This window comes from Saccoglossus kowalevskii, chromosome 12 (genome assembly GCF_978046115.1).
Source record: "Saccoglossus kowalevskii chromosome 12, keSacKowa6.1, whole genome shotgun sequence".
NCBI classification, from domain to species: domain Eukaryota; kingdom Metazoa; phylum Hemichordata; class Enteropneusta; family Harrimaniidae; genus Saccoglossus; species Saccoglossus kowalevskii.
Window position 1 is genome coordinate 9794065 of NC_140652.1, and position 21650 is coordinate 9815714.

Here is a 21650-nt window from a genome sequence, read left to right on the forward strand (position 1 = left end):
TGGTCATTGTGTACTGGTCCGTTGGCGTCGAGTCATTTCTACCCAGCATTTTGTTTGCTGCAAAAAAATTAGAATTTTGTTTACAGAACTTAAGTAGGAAGTCTAGTTTTCGCGAGAGTGGTGAGTATTTCAGAATAGAGACATCTAATTTAAATTACGGATAATTTTATACGGTTGTTGTCATCATTAATGGCACTGTTTATCTTACGTGGCGTAAAAATCAGAGAATGGTTGTTGCTTCAACTTTGTACTGACATATAATTAAAGTTTAGTGTGATAATTCTTTAGTTCAATTTCTGTTTGTGGTGTCTTACCTTATGTTTATACAATTTTACCATCCTTTCGATTTAATCGGCTATATTCTTATCCAGACTGCCATGATAGTAGTAAACTAATTTATGTTCATGCTCTGTTTGTTTCATAATATAAGGAACATATTGTGCGAATTACACCCTCTCTCTGTTGGCAGAGTTCGTCATGGTTGTTATTCAAACAAATGACCATGGACACAGTTGTACGTCACCTATTACGAGGGTTACGATAAGCTAATTTGTTGATAACGTGGTCATTGTCTCCATGTTCGTTTGCATCAAGCCAATACTACCTAGCCTATTGTTTTATGAATAACTTTTGTAGCATCTTTTAAAAGACCTAACAGAGAAGTCTTTGTTTTCGCGTGTATTTGGAAATCGAGACACTTAATTTAAATTGCCGATAAGTTCAAACTGTTGTTATAGTGCACTACACAAAATGTTTTGATCAAGGGTCCGTCATTAATGACCTTGTTTATCTTACGTGGCGTGAAAATCAGAGAATGGCTCTTGCTTCAACTTTGTACTGACATATTACTTGCAGAATTCTTCATTGTTGTTGTTTAAACATATCACCATGGACACAATTGTACGTCACCTATTACGAGGATTACGATTGGCTAATTTGTAGATAACGTGGTCATTGTGTCGAGGTTCGTTGGCATCGAGTCGTTTCTACCCAGCATTTTGTTTTCTGAGAGAATTTGTAGCATTTCTTTTACATGACTTAAGTAGGATCTTGTTTACGCGAGAGTGGTGAGTATTTCAGATACGAGACATTTAATTTAAAATTGCGGAGAGTTTCATTCGGTTGTTATCATCATTAATGGCACTGTTTATCTAACAAAGCGTGAAAATCTGAAAATGGTTGTTGCTTCAACTTTGTACAGACATATAACATAGCATAACGTTTAGCATTACAATTCATTAGTGAAAACTTTGTTTGTGGCGTTTTATTGAATATTTTTCCTGAATTGGCCACATTTGTCTTTTCCGCGGTAACCTTTATGCAATTTTACCTACGTTTCGATTTAATTGACTACATTCTTTTCCAGACTGCCTTGATAGGAGTAAACAAATTTATATTCATACACTTTTTGTTCACGATATACGTAACATATTTGGAGAATTACACCTCTTTTTTGTTACGGAGAATTTGTCATAGTTGTTGTTAAAAAATCGAAATGGATAAAATTGTATGTCACCTATTACGAGGTTTACAGTTAGCTGATTTGTAGATAGCGTGGTCCTTGTCTTCACGTTCTTTTGCATCGAGTCGTTTCTACCCGGCATTTTGTTTTCTTCGAGATCTTTTGGCATTTTTTAATAACGAGGAAATCTAGTTTTCGCAAAAGTGGTTAGTATTTGTGAATCGAGAAACTTAATTTGAATTGCGGAGAAGTTAATGTGGTTATTATAGTGCATTAGAGACTATGGTCTGATCAACGTTCGTCACTAATGGCACTGTTTATCTTACGTGGCGTGACAATCATAAATTTGATGTTGCTTCAACTTTGTACTGACATATAACATAGAGCGTAGTTCAGCGTGACAATTCTTTAGTGTTGTTAAAACAAATCACCATGGACACAATTGTACGTCACCTATCACGAGGGTTACGATTGGCTAATTTGTAGATAAGGTTGTCATTTTCTCTAGGTCCGTTGGCGTCTAGTAGTTTCTTCCCAGCTTCTTGTTTTCAAACAGAATTTATAGCATTTGTTTACAAGAACCAAGTAGATAGTCTAGTTTTTCGCAAGAGCGGTGAGTATTTTAGAATCGAGACACTTAATTTAAATTGCGGAGATGTTCATATGGTTGTTATAGTTGGCTACAGAAAATGGCGTGATCAAGGCTCCGCCAATAATGACACTGTTCAGTTTACGTGGCCTGAAAGTTATAAAATGACTGTTGCTTCAAAATTGTACTGACATATAATATAGACTAAAGTTTAGTGTGACAATTCGTTTGCGCATTTTTTATTTGCGGTGTCTCATCTGTATGTTTTTCTTGAATTGGCAAAATCTGTCTCTCTGCTTACTGCAGCATACTTCACGCATTTTTTCCCTCGCTTCAAATTAATCGAGTATATTCTCAACCTGACTGGCATGATAATATTAAACTAAATTATATTCATACACTTGTTTGTCCATGATATAAGTAACATATTGGGAGAATTACACCTCTTCTTTTTTACGTACAGTGTGTCATAGTTGTTGTTAAAAATCACCATGGGCACAATTGTACGTCACCCATTACGAGAGTAATGATTGGCTGATTTGTAAATAACGTTGTCATTGTCTCTAGGTCCCTCGGTGTTGAGACGTTTTAACCCAGCATTTTGTTTTCTAAGAATATGTTTAGCATTCTTACAAGCCATAATTATGAGGTCCGGTTTTCGCGACAGTAGTGAGTATTTGAGGAGCGAGGCAGTTAATTTAAATTGCGGTTGAGTTCATATGTTGTTAAAGTGGACTAGAGACAATGGTTGATCGAGGGTTCGTCACTAACGGCACTGTTTATCTTACGTGGCGTAACAATCAATAATTGGGTGTTGCTTTAAATTTTTCCTTACATATAACATAGACTAAAGTTTAGTGTGACAATTCGTTAGTGCATTTTTTTTGTTTGTGGTGTCTTATCTGAATATTTTTTTTTTTAATTGGCCAAATGTGTCTTTGTTTTTCGGCAACACCCGTAATGCAATTTCACAGTCGTTTAAATTTTCTCCACTATATTCTCACCCAGACTGGCGTGATATAAAATTGCAGCTGTTACTTAAATTTTGTACTGACATAAAACATAGACTAAAGTTTATCGTGACAATACTTTAGTGAACTTCTTGTTTGCGGTGTCTTATCACAATATGTTAATTTTTCTTGAATTGCACAAATCTGTTTTTCCGCAGTACCATTTATGCAATTCTACCGTCGTTTCAATTTAATTTAATATTTTCTTACCCAGACCGCCATGTTAGTAGTAAAGTAATTTATATTCAGACACCGTTTGCTCCATGATATAATGTATATATTCACCTCTTTTTGTTACGGAGGATTTGTCATAGTTATGGTTAAATAAATCACCATGGACTCAATTGTTCGTCACCTACTACAAGAGTTACGATTGGCTGATTTGTAGATAATGTGGTCATTGTCTCCACGTTCGTTGTCATCGAGTCGTTTTTACCCAGCATTATAGTGCATTGGAGACAATGGTCTGATCAAGGTCCTTTACTAATGGCACTGTTTATCTTACGTGGCGTGACAATCCTAAATTGGCTGTTGCTTCAACTTTGTTCTGACATAACATAGTCTAAAGTTTAGTGTCACAATTCTTTAGTGCATTTTTTATTTGCGGTGTCTTATCTGAATATTTTTCTTGAATTGGCCAAATCTGTCTTTCTGCAGCACCGTTAATGCGATTTCATCGTCGTTTCGATTTAATCGACTACATTCTCACGCAAACTGGCATATATATTTGCTGTTGATGCTTTAATTTTGTACTGACATAAAACATTGACTAAGTTTATTGTGAAAATACTTTAGTGAACTTTTTGTTTGCGGTGTCACATCTGAATATTTTTTTTTTCTTGAATTGCACAAATCTGTCTTTCCGCAGCAGAGTTCGTGCCATTTTACCGTTGTTTCGATTCAATTGACTACATGCTTTCCCAGACTGCCTTCATAGAAGTAAACAAATTTATATTGATACAATTTTTGTTCACGATATACGTAACATATTTGGAGAATTACACCTCTTCTTTGTTACGTAGAATTTGTCATTGTTGTTGTTAAAAAATCGAAATGGACAAAATTGTATATCACCTATTACGAGGTTTACGGTTAGCTGATTTGTAGAAAACGTGGTCCTTATCTTCGAGTTCGTTTGCATCGAGTCGTTTCTACCCAGTATTTTGTTTCCTGCGAGATATTTTGGCATTTTGTACAAGACATAACGAGGAAATCTAGTTTTCGCAATAGTGGTCAGTATTTGAGAATGGAGACACTTAATTTTAATTGCGGAGAAGTTAATATGGTTGTTATATTGCATTAGAGACAATTTTCTGATCAAGGTCCTTTACTAATGACACTGTTTATCTTACGTGGCGTGACAATCATAAATTGGATGTTGTTTCAACTTCGTACTGACATATAACATAGACGAAAGATTAGCGTGACCATTATTTAGTGTTGTTAAAACAAATCACCATGGACCCAATTGTACGTCACCTATTACGAAGGTTATGATTGGCTAGTTTGTAGATGCCTTCTGAATACGAGACTATGAGGGCATTTTTACATATCCACATGAGGAGAGGGATTAGAAGTTAGAGTTTGATTACCGCCGTTCCAATTTTCTAGACTGCTATGTCAAAAAAATAGTTTAAATACATGCACTCTTTGTTCTACAATATGAGCACATTTTTTATGGAGAGTGTCATATTTGTTGTTGAAAAAAATAGCTTTGACACATTGTACGTTACTTTTTTTTCGAGAGTTACTATAGGCTGATTTGCAGTACACTTGGTCACTGTCTCCATGTCCGTTGGCGTCAAGCTGTTTCTACCCAGCTTTTTGTTTTATAGGAAAATGTTTAGCATTTTTTTCAAAGACCTAAAAAAGTCTTAGTTTTAGTTAATTTAAGTCAATTTGATCAAGGGACCGTCATTAATAACACTGTTGTATTACGTGGCGTAAAAATCAGAAAATGGCTATTGCTTCAACTTTGTACTGACATATAACATAGTATAGTATGACAATACTTTAGTGCAATTTTTGTTTGTGGTGTCTCATCTGAATATTTGTATTTTCTTGAATTGGCCAAATCTGTCTTTCCGCAGTACCATTTATACATTTTCACAATCCTTTCGATTTAATCGACTACATTTTTACCCTGACTGCCATGATTGTAGTAAATTAATTCAAATTCATACACTGTTTGTTCCATGATATAAGGAACATATTAGGAGAATTACACCTCCTCTCTGTTCGCAGAATTTGTCATAGATGTTGTTGTTAAAACAAATCACCATGGACACAATTTTATGTCACCTATTATGAGGGTTACGATTGGCTAATCTGTAGATAACGTGGTCATTGTGTCCTGGTTCGTTGGCGTCGAGTTTTTTCTACCCAGCATTTTGTTTGCTGAGAAAATCTTAAGCATTTTTTGCCTAGTTTTCGCGAAAGTGGTGAGTATTTCAGATTAGAGACATTTAAATTGCAGAAGATTTCATACGGTTGTTATCGTCATTAATGACACTGTTTATCTTACGTGGCGTGAAAATCAGAAAATGGCTGTTGCTTCAATTTTGTACTGACAAATAACTAAAGTTTAGTGTGATAATTCTTTAGTGCAAGTTTTGTTTGTGGTGTCTTATCTTATGTTTATACAATTTTACCATTCTTTCGATTTAATCGACTATATTTTACCTATACTGCCATAATAGTAGTAAACTAATTTATATTCATACACTGTTTGTTTCATTATATAAGCAACATATTCGGAGAATTGCACCCCCTCTCTGTTCGCAGAATTCGTCATGGTTGTTGTTTAAACAAATCACCATGGACACAATTGTACGTCACCTATAACGAGGGTTACGATTGGCTAATTTGTAGACAACGTAGTCATTGTGTACTGGTCCGTTGGCGTCGAGCATTTTTGTTACAGAACTTAAGTAGGAAGTCTTGTTTTCGCGGGAGTGGTGAGTATTTCAGAATAGAGACATTTAATTTAAATTGCGGAGACGTTCATATGGTTTTTATCGTTTCCAATGGCACTGTTTATCTTATGTGGCGTGAATATCAGAAAATGGCTGTTGCCTCAACTTCTTACTGACATATAACTAAAGTTTAGTGTTATAGTTTTTTAGTAGAATATTTGTTTGTGGTGTTTTATCGTATGTTTATACAATTTTACCATACTTTCGATTTAATCGACTATATTTTTACCCATACTGCCATGATAGTAGTAAACTAATTTATATTCATACACTGTTTGTATCATGATATAAGGAACATATTCAGCGAATTGCACCCCTCTCTGTTCGCAGAATTCGTCATGGTTGTTGTTTAAAGAAATCACCTTAGACACAGTTGTACGTCACATATTACGAGGTTTACGATTGGCTAATTTGTAGATAACGTGGTCATTGTGTACTGGTCCGTTGGCGTCGAGTCATTTCTACCCAGCATTTTGTTTGCTGAAAAAAAAATTGAATTTTGTTTACAGAACTTAAGTAGGAAGTCTAGTTTTCGCGAGAGTGGTGAGTATTTCAGAATAGAGACATCTAATTTAAATTACGGATAATTTCATACGGTTGTTGTCATCATTAATGGCACTGTTTATCTTACGTGGCGTAAAAATCAGAGAATGGCTGTTGCTTCAACTTTGTACTGAATAATAATTAAAGTTTAGTGTGATAATTCTTTAGTTCAATTTCTGTTTGTGGTGTCTTACCTTATGTTTATACAATTTTACCATCCTTTCGATTTAATCGGCTATATTCTTATCCAGACTGCCATGATAGTAGTAAACTAATTTATGTTCATGCTCTGTTTGTTTCATAATATAAGGAACATATTGTGCGAATTACACCCTCTCTCTGTTGGCAGAATTCGTCATGGTTGTTATTCAAACAAATGACCATGGACACATTACGAGGGTTACGATAAGCTAATTTGTAGATAACGTGGTCATTGTGTCCATGTTCGTTTGCATCAAGCCAATACTACCTAGCCTATTGTTTTATGAATAACTTTTGTAGCATCTTTTAAAAGACCTAACTGAGAAGTCTTAGTTTTCGCGTGTATTTGGAAATCGAGATACTTAATTTAAATTGCCGATAAGTTCATACTGTTGTTATAGTGCACTACACAAAATGTTTTGATCAAGGGTCCGTCATTAATGACCTTGTTTATCTTACGTGGCGTGAAAATCAGAGAATGGCTGTTGCTTCAACTTTGTACTGACATATTACTTGCAGAATTCTTCATTGTTGTTGTTTAAACATATCACCATGGACACAATTGTACGTCACCTATTACGAGGATTACGATTGGCTAATTTATAGATAACGTGGTCATTGTGTCGAGGTTCGTTGGCATCAAGTCGTTTCTACCCAGCATTTTGTTTTCTGAGAGAATTTGTAGCATTTCTTTTACATGACTTAAGTAGGATCTTGTTTACGCGAGAGTGGTGAGTATTTCAGATACGAGACATTTAATTTAAAATTGCGGAGAGTTTCATTCGGTTGTTATCATCATTAATGGCACTGTTTATCTAACGTGGCGTGAACATCTGAAAATGGTTGTTGCTTCAACTTTGTACTGACATATAACATAGCATAACGTTTAGCATTACAATTCATTAGTGAAAATTTTGTTTGTGGCGTTTTATTGAATATTTTTCCTGAATTGGCCAAATTTGTCTTTTCCGCGGTAACCTTTATGAAATTTTACCTACGTTTCGATTTAATTGACTACATTCTTTTCCAGACTGCCTTGATAGGAGTAAACAAATTTATATTCATACACTTTTTGTTCACGATATACGTAACATATTTGGAGAATTACACCTCTTTTTTGTTACGGAGAATTTGTCATAGTTGTTGTTAAAAAATCGAAATGGATAAAATTGTATGTCACCTATTACGAGGTTTACGGTTAGCTGATTTGTAGATAGCGTGGTCCTTGTCTTCACGTTCTTTTGCATCGAGTCGTTTCTACCCGGCATTTTGTTTTCTGCGAGATCTTTTGGCATTTTTTAATAACGAGGAAATCTAGTTTTCGCAAAAGTGGTTAGTATTTGTGAATCGAGAAACTTAATTTGAATTGCGGAGAAGTTAATGTGGTTATTATAGTGCATTAGAGACTATGGTCTGATCAACGTTCGTCACTAATGGCACTGTTTATCTTACGTGGCGTGACAATCATAAATTTGATGTTGCTTCAACTTTGTACTGACATATAACATAGAGCGTAGTTCAGCGTGACAATTCTTTAGTGTTTTTAAAACAAATCACCATGGACACAATTGTACGTCACCTATCACGAGGTTTACAATTGGCTAATTTGTAGATAAGGTTGTTATTTTCTCTAGGTCCGTTGGCGTCTAGTAGTTTCTTCCCAGCTTCTTGTTTTCAAACAGAATTTGTAGCATTTGTTTACAAGAACCAAGTAGATAGTCTAGTTTTTCGCAAGAGCGGTGAGTATTTTAGAATCGAGACACTTAATTTAAATTGCGGAGATGTTCATATGGTTGTTATAATTGGCTACAGAAAACGGCGTGATCAAGGCTCCGCCAATAATGACACTGTTCAGTTTACGTGGCGTGAAAGTTAGAAAATGACTGTTGCTTCAAAATTGTACTGACATATAATATAGACTAAAGTTTAGTGTGACAATTCGTTTGCGCATTTTTTATTTGCGGTGTCTCATCTGTATGTTTTTCTTGAATTGGCAAAATCTGTCTCTCTGCTTACTGCAGCATACTTCACGCATTTTTTCCCTCGCTTCAAATTAATCGAGTATATTCTCAACCTGACTGGCATGATAATATTAAACTAAATTATATTCATACACTTTTTTGTCCATGATATAAGTACCATATTGGGAGAATTACACCTCTTCTTTTTTACGTACAGTGTATCATAGTTGTTGTTAAAAATCACCATGGGCACAATTGTACGTCACCCATTACGAGAGTAACGATTGGCTGATTTGTAAATAACGTTGTCATTGTCTCTAGGTCTCTCGGTGTTGAGCCGTTTTAACCCAGCATTTTGTTTTCTAAGAATATGTTTAGCATTCTTACAAGACATAATTATGAGGTCCGGTTTTCGCGACAGTAGTGAGTATTTGAGGAGCGAGGCAGTTAATTTAAATTGCGGTTGAGTTCATATGTTGTTAAAGTGGACTAGAGACAATGGTTGATCGAGGGTTCGTCACTAACGGCACTGTTTATCTTACGTGGCGTAACAATCATAAATTGGGTGTTGCTTTAACTTTTTCCTGACATATAACATAGACTAAAGTTTAGTGTGACAATTCGTTAGTGCATTTTTTGTTTGTGGTGTCTTATCTGAATATTTTTTTTTTTGAATTGGCCAAATGTGTCTTTGTTTTTCGGCAACACCCGTAATGCAATTTCACAGTCGTTTAAATTTTCTCCACTACATTCTCACCCAGACTGGCATGATATAAAATTACAGCTGTTACTTTAATTTTGTACTGACATAAAACATAGACTAAAGTTTATCGTGACAATACTTTAGTGAACTTCTTGTTTGCGGTGTCTTATCACAATATGTTAATTTTTCTTGAATTGCACAAATCTGTTTTTCCGCAGTACCATTTATGCAATTCTACCGTCGTTTCAATTTAATTGAATATTTTCTTACCCAGACCGCCATGTTAGTAGTAAAGTAATTTATATTCAGACACCGTTTGCTCCACGATATAAGGAATATATTCACCTCTTTTTGTTACGGAGGATTTGTCATAGTTATGGTTAAATAAATCACCATGGACTCAATTGTTCGTCACCTACTACGAGAGTTACGATTGGCTGATTTGTAGATAATGTGGTCATTGTCTCCACGTTCGTTGTCATCGAGTCGTTTTTACCCAGCATTATAGTGCATTAGAGACAATGGTCTGATCAAGGTCCTTTACTAATGGCACTGTTTATCTTACGTGGCGTGACAATCCTAAATTGGCTGTTGCTTCAACTTTGTTCTGACATAACATAGTCTAAAGTTTAGTGTCACAATTCTTTAGTGCATTTTTTATTTACGGTGTCTTATCTGAATATTTTTCTTGAATTGGCCAAATCTGTCTTTCTGCGGCACCGTTAATGCGATTTCATCGTCGTTTCGATTTAATCGACTACATTCTCACGCAAACTGGCATATATATTTGCAGTTGATGCTTTAATTTTGTACTGACATAAAACATTGACTAAGTTTATTGTGAAAATACTTTAGTGAACTTTTTGTTTGCGGTGTCACATCTGAATATTTTTTTTTCTTGAATTGCACAAATCTGTCTTTCCGCAGCAGAGTTCGTGCCATTTTACCGTTGTTTCGATTCAATTGACTACATGCTTTCCCAGACTGCCTTCATAGACGTAAACAAATTTATATTGATACAATTTTTGTTCACGATATACGTAACATATTTGGAGAATTACACCTCTTCTTTGTTACGTAGAATTTGTCATAGTTGTTGTTAAAAAATCGAAATGGACAAAATTGTATATCACCTATTACGAGGTTTACGGTTAGCTGATTTGTAGAAAATGTGGTCCTTATATTCGAGTTCGTTTGCATCGAGTCGTTTCTACCCAGTATTTTGTTTCCTGCGAGATATTTTGGCATTTTGTACAAGACATAACGAGGAAATCTAGTTTTCGCAATAGTGGTCAGTATTTGAGAATGGAGACACTTAATTTTAATTGCGGAGAAGTTAATATGGTTGTTATATTGCATTAGAGACAATTTTCTGATCAAGGTCCTTTACTAATGACACTGTTTATCTTACGTGGCGTGACAATCATAAATTGGATGTTGTTTCAACTTCGTACTGACATATAACATAGACGAAAGATTAGCGTGACCATTATTTAGTGTTGTTAAAACAAATCACCATGGACCCAATTGTACGTCACCTATTACGAAGGTTATGATTGGCTAGTTTGTAGATGCCTTCTGAATACGAGACTATGAGGGAATTTTTACATATCCACATGAGGAGAGGGATTAGAAGTTAGAGTTTGATTACCGCCGTTCCAATTTTCTAGACTGCTATGTCAAAAAATAGTTTAAATACATGCACTCTTTGTTCTACAATATGAGCACATTTTTTATGGAGAGTGTCATATTTGTTGTTGAAAAAATAGCTTTGACACATTGTACGTTACTTTTTTTTCGAGAGTTACTATAGGCTGATTTGCAGTACACTTGGTCACTGTCTCCATGTCCGTTGGCGTCAAGCTGTTTCTACCCAGCTTTTTGTTTTATAGGAAAATGTTTAGCATTTTTTTCAAAGACCTAAAAAAGTCTTAGTTTTAGTTAATTTAAGTCAATTTGATCAAGGGACCGTCATTAATAACACTGTTGTATTACGTGGCGTAAAAATCAGAAAATGGCTATTGCTTCAACTTTGTACTGACATATAACATAGTATAGTATGACAATACTTTAGTGCAATTTTTGTTTGTGGTGTCTCATCTGAATATTTGTATTTACTTGAATTGGCCATATCTGTCTTTCCGCAGTACCATTTATACATTTTCACAATCCTTTCGATTTAATCGACTACATTTTTACCCTGACTGCCATGATTGTAGTAAATTAATTCAAATTCATACACTGTTTGTTCCATGATATAAGGAACATATTAGGAGAATTACACCTCCTCTCTGTTCGCAGAATTTGTCATAGATGTTGTTGTTAAAACAAATCACCATGGACACAATTTTATGTCACCTATTATGAGGGTTACGATTGGCTAATCTGTAGATAACGTGGTCATTGTGTCCTGGTTCGTTGGCGTCAAGTTGTTTCTACCCAGCATTTTGTTTGCTGAGAAAATTTTAAGCATTTTTTGCCCAGTTTTCGCGAAAGTGGTGAGTATTTCAGATTAGAGACATTTAAATTGCAGAAGATTTCATACGGTTGTTTTCGTCATAAATGACACTGTTTATCTTACGTGGCGTGAAAATCAGAAAATGGCTGTTGCTTCAATTTTGTACTGACAAATAACTAACGTTTAGTGTGATAATTCTTTAGTGCAAGTTTTGTTTGTGGTGTCTTATCTTATGTTTATACAATTTTACCATTCTTTCGATTTAATCGACTATATTTTACCTATACTGCCATAATAGTAGTAAACTAATTTATATTCATACACTGTTTGTTTCATGATATAAGCAACATATTCGGAGAACTGCACCCCCTCTCTGTTCGCACAATTCGTCATGGTTGTTGTTTAAACAAATCACCATGGACACAATTGTACGTCACCTATAACGAGGGTTACGATTGGCTAAATTGTAGATAACGTAGTCATTGTGTACTGGTCCTTTGGCGTCGAGCATTTTTGTTACAGAACTTAAGTAGGAAGTCTTGTTTTCGCGGGAGTGGTGAGTATTTCAGAATAGAGACATTTAATTTAAATTGCGGAGAAGTTCATATGGTTTTTATCGTTTCCAATGGCACTGTTTATCTTATGTGGCGTGAATATCAGAAAATGGCTGTTGCCTCAACTTCTTACTGACATATAACTAAAGTTAAGTGTTATAGTTCTTTGGTAGAATATTTGCTTGTGGTGTTTTATCGTATGTTTATACAATTTTACCATACTTTCGATTTAATCGACTATATTCTTACCCATACTGCCATGATAGTAGTAAACTAATTTATATTCATACACTGTTTGTTTCATGATATAAGGAACATATTCAGCGAATTGCACCCCTCTCTGTTCGCATAATTCGTCATGGTTGTTGTTTAAACAAATCACCTTAGACACAATTGTACGTCACCTATTACGAGGTTTACGATAGGCTAATTTGTAGATAACGTGGTCATTGTGTACTGGTCCGTTGGCGTCGAGTCATTTCTACCCAGCATTTTGTTTGCTGAAAAAAAAATTATAATTTTGTTTACAGAACTTAAGTAGGAAGTCTAGTTTTCGCGAGTGTGGTGAGAATTTCAGAATAGAGACATCTAATTTAAATTACGGATAATTTCATACGGTTGTTGTCATCATTAATGGCACTGTTTATCTTACGTGGCGTAACAATCAGAGAATGGTTGTTGCTTCAACTTTGTACTGACATATAATTAAAGTTTAGTGTGATAATTCTTCAGTTCAATTTCTGTTTGTGGTGTCTTACCTTATGTTTATACAATTTTGCCATCCTTTAGATTTAATCTAAATTTAATTTAAGCTATATCCTTATCCAGACTGCCATGATAGTAGTAAACTAATTTATGTTCATGCTCTGTTTGTTTCATAATATAAGGAACATATTGTGCGAATTACACCCTCTCTCTGTTGGCAGAATTCGTCATGGTTGTAATTCAAACAAATGACCATGGACACAGTTGTACGTCACCTATTACGAGGGTTACGATAAACTAATTTGTAGATAACGTGGTCATTGTCTCCATGTTCGTTTGCATCAAGCCAATACTACCTAGCCTATTGTTTTATGAATAACTTTTTAGCATATTTTAAAAGACCTAACTAAGAAGTCTTAGTTTCGCGTGTATTTGGAAATCGAGATACTTCATTTGAATTGCCGATACATTCATACAGTTGTTATAGTGCACTACACAAAATGTTTTGATCAAGGGTCCGTCATTAATGACATTGTTTATCTTACGTGGCGTTAAAATTAGAAAATGGTTGTTGCTTCAACTTTGTACTAACATATAACTAAAGTTTAGTGTGACAATTCTTTAGTAGAATTTGTGTTTGTGGTGTCTTATCTTATGTTTATACAATTTTACCATCCGCTCGATTTAATCGACTAGTCTTCCTCAGACTGCCATGATAGTACTAAACTAATTTATGTTCATACACTGTTTGTTTCATGATATAAGGAACATATTCGGCGAAATACACCTCCTCTCTGTTCGCAGAATTTGTCATGATTGTTGTTTAAACAAATCACCGTGAACACAATGTTACGTCATCTATCATGAGGGTTACGATTGGCTAATTTGTAGATAAAGTGGTTATTGTGTCCAGGTCCGTTGGCGTCAAATCGTTTCTACCCAGCATTTTGTTTTCTGAGGGAATATTTAGTATTTTTTTTTACATGACTTAAGTAGGAAGTCTATTTTTCGCGATAGTGGTGAGTATTTCAGAATCAAGACATTTAATTTAAATTGTGGAGAAGTTCATATGATTGTTATATTGGACTACAGACAATTTAATTGATTATATTTTAACCCAGACTGGCATTATATAAAATGGCTGTTGCTTCAACTTTGTAATGACATATAACATAGCATAACGTGTAGTGTAACAATACTTCAGTAATTTTTGTTTGTGGCGTCGTATCTGAATATTTTTATTTTTTCTTGAAATGGCCAAATCTGTCTTTCCGCGGTATCTTTATGCAATTTTACAGACGTTTAGATTTAATCGACTACATTTGTAGATAACGTGGTAATTGTCATTAGGTCGAGTCGTTTTTACCGAGCATTTTTTAAAGCATTTTTAGTACATAAATAGGAAATCTAATTTTCGTGATAATGGTGAGTATTTTAGAGACATTTTATTTAAATTGCGGAAGAGTGAATTGAACCATATAAAGTTACTTGGTTCATATGGTTGTTATAGTGCTCTACATTCAATGGCTAGATCAAGTTTCCGTCACTATTGGCAAGGTTTGTCTTATATGGCGTGACAATCAGAAAATATGCTTCAATTTTGTATTGACTACTAGTATTTACATTGTTCAACGTTCAATGTGATAACTATTCAGCACTACGTTGTCATAGAGTTGTTTCTATCCATAAGTTGCCAAACAACGAGAAAGTCCAGTTTTCGCTATTATCTCTTTTGTTCTCATCGAACGTATTCAATGTACAATTTAAAGCGTCAACACACGCATAACTTTTTTCATAGTGCGCGATTTATTTTTATAATTTGCCACTACATAAGACATGATAATAGTATATAACCAGTCGTGATTGTACATGTAATTCAATACTATTGAATTAAGTGGGAATACAACACAAGAATACGATGTGGTGTTTACTGTTCACTTCTTCTATAATAAAAAAGTGACCTGAAAGAGTTGTATTATTTTTTAAATAATGTTTTTCCGCCAGGCGACAGTTACGGTCATTGAATATCAGTGTTGTTATTCTCGAGTTGTTTAAGTGCAAATAGCAAGGACTAGTGATGACATATGGTGCATTATTGCTACAGATGCCATATTCATGTTTGGAACTACAAGACAGGGCTAAACGGTCATCATTCTATCAAATTGCAATTTAATTTAGTGCAAACAAAATGATTCAAATGAAGATGTGCGAAATTTTAAGACAAATTTATTGCATAATACAAATATATCAGCTAATATATTAGTTTAGTAGAAGCCTTCAAAATTCAAGAATGTGCGCAAATGTTGAAGTATTACCACCGTTTCAATTTTACAGACTGTTACGGGAAAGTTGAAAAAAATAGTTACATGCACTGTTTATTCTACGATATGAGTCCCCCTTTTCTGCATTACGAGGAATATGTTTTAGTTATTGATAACTAAATTAACTAAATGTACGTCACTTATTACAAACGTTACGATTGGCTGAACTGTAGATATCGTGAACTTTGTTTCCAGACCCGTTGGCGTCGAGTCGTTTCTACCTGGCCGTGTTCTTAAGGGAATTGTTAGTAGCTTTTCTATTACATTACATAAGTGGACGAACAATAAGATCGTATATTTTATTGTACGTTGGTGAGTATTTGAAAATAGCGATATTTTAGTTCAATTGTGGAAGGGTAACTTTTACCATTTCAATTAAATTGCTTCATAATGCAAAAACTAAATGTATAGGGTTGCATTATTTCGTCACTGTTAGCTATTTTTGTCACCTGAAACCATAATTAGTTGTGGTGTTATTCGAAACGATGCTTGGTATGTTAACGTTCACTAATGCCAGACGAAGTGACCTAGCATTGCAAACCATAGTCAATCATAAATGTAGTCCACTTGCTAATGATTTGCTGAAATTTAAATTCGGAGTTTCTAGTGAATATTCAATATATTAGTGAATTCGAGACAATGAGGAAATTGTTAAATATCCACCTAAGACATGAGAAGAGAGATGCAAAGTTACAGTTTGATTACCGCCGTTTCGGTTTGTTAGACTGTTATGTCAAAGTTAAAATAATTTAATTACATACACTGTTTGTTGAACGATATGAGTACCCCTCTTCTCCGTTAAGAGGGATATGTCATAGTTGTTGATCTTTGACACATTGTACATCGCTTATTACGAGAGTTACGATTGGCTAAATTGTGCATAACGTGTCCAGTGTTTCAAGGTCCGTTAGCGTCGAGTCGTTTGGTGGTTCATAATCATTGTACCTATCAGTCAAAGCAGTTTATTTTAGGCAGTTTTTTTTTGCTTCTGCATGGCTAAAGTTGTGATTCACTCCAGTAACAAGCGGCAGAACAAAGGTTGCCGTGACCTTCTGGAATTTTTCAATCAAACTTTTTAAGTCAAGGCTTAAAACGGGTCATAAATAGTCACGAGTACTGTTATAAATCGCTGCCTAAGTTTAACAGTACGTAGAAATTGGAGAATTCCTTGTTTCACATTCAGGATAACGCATTTCATTTTTTGCGATGAATACGCTGGAAGGTACATTTTTACGATGAAATGAAACTTGCTTGCCGGAGTCAAGAAAACAATTAGTTTTCTTTTCATGGTAAATATTGTATTTACTGACGCGCACTTAGACAAGGGTACAGACAAGTTTAGATAACACACAAGAGCAAAGCGGGTTATCTGCACACACACACGTTTTGTTTTGATTTTCTTTTGATATGGGGCAAGGGATTTGATACCTTAAGTAGGAATCGGTGTCACCGACCAGCTTACAGGGTTTCAAAGAGTTTTTTGTACTGTTAGTGATAGTCTTTTAAAATAAAAAAATGCATAAATTCAATATTAGTAACACAAATGATATTCGCAATGAGCTACATTTTAATAACCCTAATTCCCATAGAAAATGAACCTTTTGCGCTCAGCCACTCTATTGATGAGGGGATAACCATATAAGTATGTGATTTATTCACAGAAACGAATAAAACTTGTTGAAGGCCGATGATATGTCATAAAATTAAAAACCATTCTGAGCGTGAGCGTATTCTTCAACTCAGTACCAATATTATTCACCATTCTATGCCCAACGAATGAAAAGATACCACCAACATGGGAAGTTTAATCAACCACGTTTACATCATAACTTTACTGAACTTTTCTGACGAATTTGCCACTATTTAATTTGAAAAGTTCTCAACCTGCTTAGTCTGTCCTAAAATCCTAAACCTAACTACAAGAATTGCTATGAAGCCTCAGCCACAGTCATTTCAAATGATGGGGATATACGGTGACGCATTTCCCGTTGTGCCTTTCCAATATGAATTGATGCCAACTATTCACCACCCTATCGTTCAAAATATTTTATTTTTACCCAGGCACAAGGTATATTTTTCGTTTTTGCATATTTGGCTAAGGCTGCAATTCAAACAAGCCGTCGTAATAAGAGGCAAACAAAGACTCGAGTGATCCTCTGGAATTTGTTATTCACAGTATCAAGTCAAGGCATGAAACAGAAAACGAGTGTTCCTGTATCATGAACCAGTTGCCTGAATTTGAGATTATATGGACGGTAGAGGATGCACTATGTAAAATCCAGGATAACACACTTCGCATTCTACTGTAAATGTGGCATGTACGAATTATTGTGGAACAGTAGTACGCCTTGTCCTGTTGATAAACACCGATATAAACGAACACCAATTTTTCAGCTAATTTAGCACACGCACAGGAAACTCTCAGTGGGTTATCTTGGCATACACTTGCAGCAATGCGTAATTGTTTTATATTGATTGTATTGTGATTTTAATGTTTTAAATTACCCTTGCTATTTGGTAGGGGATAATACGCCCTTAAGTGCTAGCTGCTATCACAGGCCAGCATACATGTTTCAAGGCATATTTGTACTGTTACATGATCGTATTTTATTTTATTTTTCGCGTGAAGCAAAACCAGTGCGTACAATATAAACGGAATTTAAACATTCCCAAATTAGTTCAACTAATCTTAACCTGTACATATTTAAATGCAATATAAAAAATTGATTTCATTTTTCTCCTTTTTATTTTGTATTCTTAGATAGTCATAACATACATCATTTTAAGTGACAAAAACAGACAATGGCAACTTCACCTTGTGACCCCTTAAGGGATTTTTTAAACACGTTGGCAGGCGATATTGGTAAAGATGGTAAGTGAACACATATTTCATAATCATTTTTATAATACTATAGAAAAATGGTAGTTCTATCTTAATATTCTCCGCCAAAAAGTTGTTAATTTACATATAAGCAGGTATTTCACGCTTCGTAAATATATCCATAATACAGTTAGAAACCATAAATCAACATAATTGATTATAGCTGAAAAGATATTTACGGAATTTAGTTTTGTATAATTTAACTTTTATTCAATAAATTAAATTATCTGCAATGAATTAATTTTGTTTTAGTGCATTTTATTGATGAACGGGTAGACCAATTTATGTTCATTTTGGCAGGAGTTCGTTTTTTTGTGCTCATAAATAATTACATGTATGCAAATAGAATAATTATTTGTTTGTGGTAACAATCCATCACTTCGGAAATTAGTAATAAGTATTAAATATCTTTAAACCGCCTTTCTATTTGACCGATTGCAAATTAAAATAAAATTTTAAGTTTATTTTAAGATGGCACTTCGAGATTATATTTTTGATTTTACATATATTATTAATATAAAGAAATACATTAGAAAACACTTATTGTTATCGTGATTTCATTTACAATGGCAGATAAATCAGATATTTAAGTTTTAGTAAGAACTGTACAAGTACCAAAAGATTATATATCCGATCTCCATATTTTTCAACGTCATGAGATAAATTTAATGAATAAATATTTTGCTTCTGTATTGAAAATTCCCGTTTGTCGTAAATAACTTTTGCATCTAATACTGTGTACACAAAAGCTTAACTTGCTCAAAGTGAAAACCTGACTATGTTATTTGACCCATAATTTTGAGTTAAACGTGTCACATTAAGGAAACCCTTTACGTGTTGGCATATATTGTATCATATTGATGAATATACACTACAATTGTAAGCTGGTTGTAGAATGATACAGACGTTAGAGAGACAGACATATTTTTGCAGTTAAACTACTGGTGACATGACTAATTACAGACACTTGAGTCAAAGTGATCAGCCGTATGTCAAATTTGCTACATGACTCGACACACGGATTCATCTATACTTTACTATTTTGATTTATTTAGCAACGTGACATAAGCTAAGTGTTCAAATTAACTATTTTATTAACTTTACAGTATTACATGTGTTCATAATATATGTACTTATTTGTTTTAACAGATCTCAAAACAATGGTTGACATGACTGGTGCATTGAATCCGCCTATTCAAAAGATAGCAAGAGAAACCCTAAAAGAAAATGGCAGACCATTTGACTTGTTTGAGAAGTTGATCGAAAAAGAACATCTAACAAGCAACAACCCATTTACACTAATCTACTTACTTCAGAAAGCAAATCGAGATGATTTAGTTAAAATAGTTGAATCAAAATTTGGTATGGCGGTGCCAGCCAGCATGTAAAAACTGAATTTTAATAAAGATATTCATAGTACAGTTACAAAGCATAAACCAATATAGTTGCCAATTGCTGAAATGGTATTTACGGAATTTAGTTTTGCAAAATTGAATTTTTATTCAATAAAATGAATTATCTTTAATGATTTTTTAATTCATAACATTGATGAACGGGTAGACCAAATGATGTTCATTTTGGCAGGAGTTCGTTATGTGTGCTCGTAAATAATTACATGTATATAAATAGAACAATTATTTAGTTTTGGTAAAAATCCATCACTTCGGAAATCAGTATTGACTATTGAAGTTTTTAAACCGCCTTTCTATTTGATCGATGACAAATTAAAATCAAATTTTAAGTTGATTTTAAGATCGCGTTTCGAGATTATTTTTCGATTTTACTTATATTATTAATCTGAAAAAAATACATGGTTAAACATTTCTATTCTATTTAGCCCAATCATCCCAGGAAAAGAATACAATGCAAACTTCTGCCATGATAATTGACTGCTTCTGACACTACACAATATATTTTACTATGTTCTAAGGAAATAATAATATCAAACGCATGTGCTAATTCGAGTTGTAATGTTTTTGTTTACATTCAACTTCATGATTCATACCATATAGTATCATCATTTCTCCATATATTTGTACAATTCAGTTATTGGGTGGAGTATACAATGTGAATTAATACATTGTTTTATCTCCCTCCTCCTAAAACAAACTACATTTCCATGGTAGATTTGACATTGTGAGCACCTCTTTCGAATGCCTCAATACCTCCATAATAGACTAGGATCGATCGACGTAAACTTATATTTAACCATTTAAATGGTTATTCCGTCTATCGTGGCTATAGTCTCGAGGCTGTATAACTTTTACAAATGACATTACTGATAGAACATTCTGGGTAATCTTACGTTAAAAAGTAGTCTTTCAGAATGGCGGACGTACGTCCGCGAAAGAGGCGTTTTGAACGAAGCTATTATTTTTTTTTTCATAACGGCATAAAAACGGTCATCGCGTGACAGCGTTAGGTCAATAAATATATATTTGAATAATCAATCCAGGTAATTCGGGGCGATAGTCTTGAGTGTGCCAAGGCATGGTCGCTATTTTTGGCAGTCGAATACAAAACTATCGTGACTGATTAGGGCGGGATGTAAAGGCATTGTCCATTTTATTACCCGATAACACAGTGTAGGGCTAGCATGATTTGAGTACTTGTACTTGAGTACTTTGAGTATTTTGTGAACATTGAACTTTATTTTTATTTTCTATTTTATGGGTCGTTTCTCACAGAAACTAAAATGCAAATACATTATTAATATTGTCGTCGTGTACAAGTCAACATCGAAATTCAAATACGGATATCACATTGACAGTTGTGCAATGACATTTAAAAACCAATATGTTTTCCATTTGTTTCAAATTAAAAGGAAATGTGTCGGGTAAGGATAGCAGTCGGCAATATGAATATAAATCTGAATCAACATGACGAGAATCAAATTCGTTATTCCAGTAAAAATTCTTTCTTCGAGTTTTTAATAGCTCCCACGTTCTTCAAACGAGTCTTCAAACGCGATGCTGTGATCATCAAAAAGAATACTGTTTACTTTGGTCTTCCATTCGTCGATTTCATCCTGTCTTTTCATTTCATTGACTCCGACATCTGCAATCAGTTGACTACTAAACTCGAGCAAGTATTCCTTAATAAACATTGCGTGACATTGCATGACAAGAAAAGAAACCCCGGCGGCCATTGCTTCTAAAGCAACTAATTAAAAAGGTTCACTTCGAGTTGGCATTACGAAAAGGTGACTTCGGTGAAGATATTTCCTTATTTGTTCTTTTCCACCACATGACTCTGAAAAAATGTCGAGGAAGGATGACTTTATAAAA

At 34.3% G+C, this 21650-nt stretch overlaps 1 protein-coding gene across 2 annotated transcripts; it reads left to right on the forward strand.

The window, feature by feature from the left end:
• Nucleotides 1-7450: 7450 nt before the first annotated feature.
• On the forward strand, nt 7451-20314 carry LOC146735500 (uncharacterized). 2 transcript variants are annotated; one of them, XM_085506117.1, is made up of 3 exons: nt 7451-7511; nt 18244-18354; nt 19513-20314. In XM_085506117.1, exons 2-3 carry the CDS (start codon nt 18285-18287, stop codon nt 19749-19751), a joined length of 309 nt encoding a protein of 102 aa, XP_085362243.1. In that variant the 5' UTR covers nt 7451-7511; nt 18244-18284; the 3' UTR covers nt 19752-20314. The 2 variants fall into 2 exon arrangements, with proteins under 2 accessions (XP_085362243.1, XP_085362242.1); XM_085506116.1 differs by lacking the exon at nt 7451-7511 and adding an exon at nt 12341-12458.
• The last annotated feature ends 1336 nt before the right edge of the window (nt 20315-21650 follow it).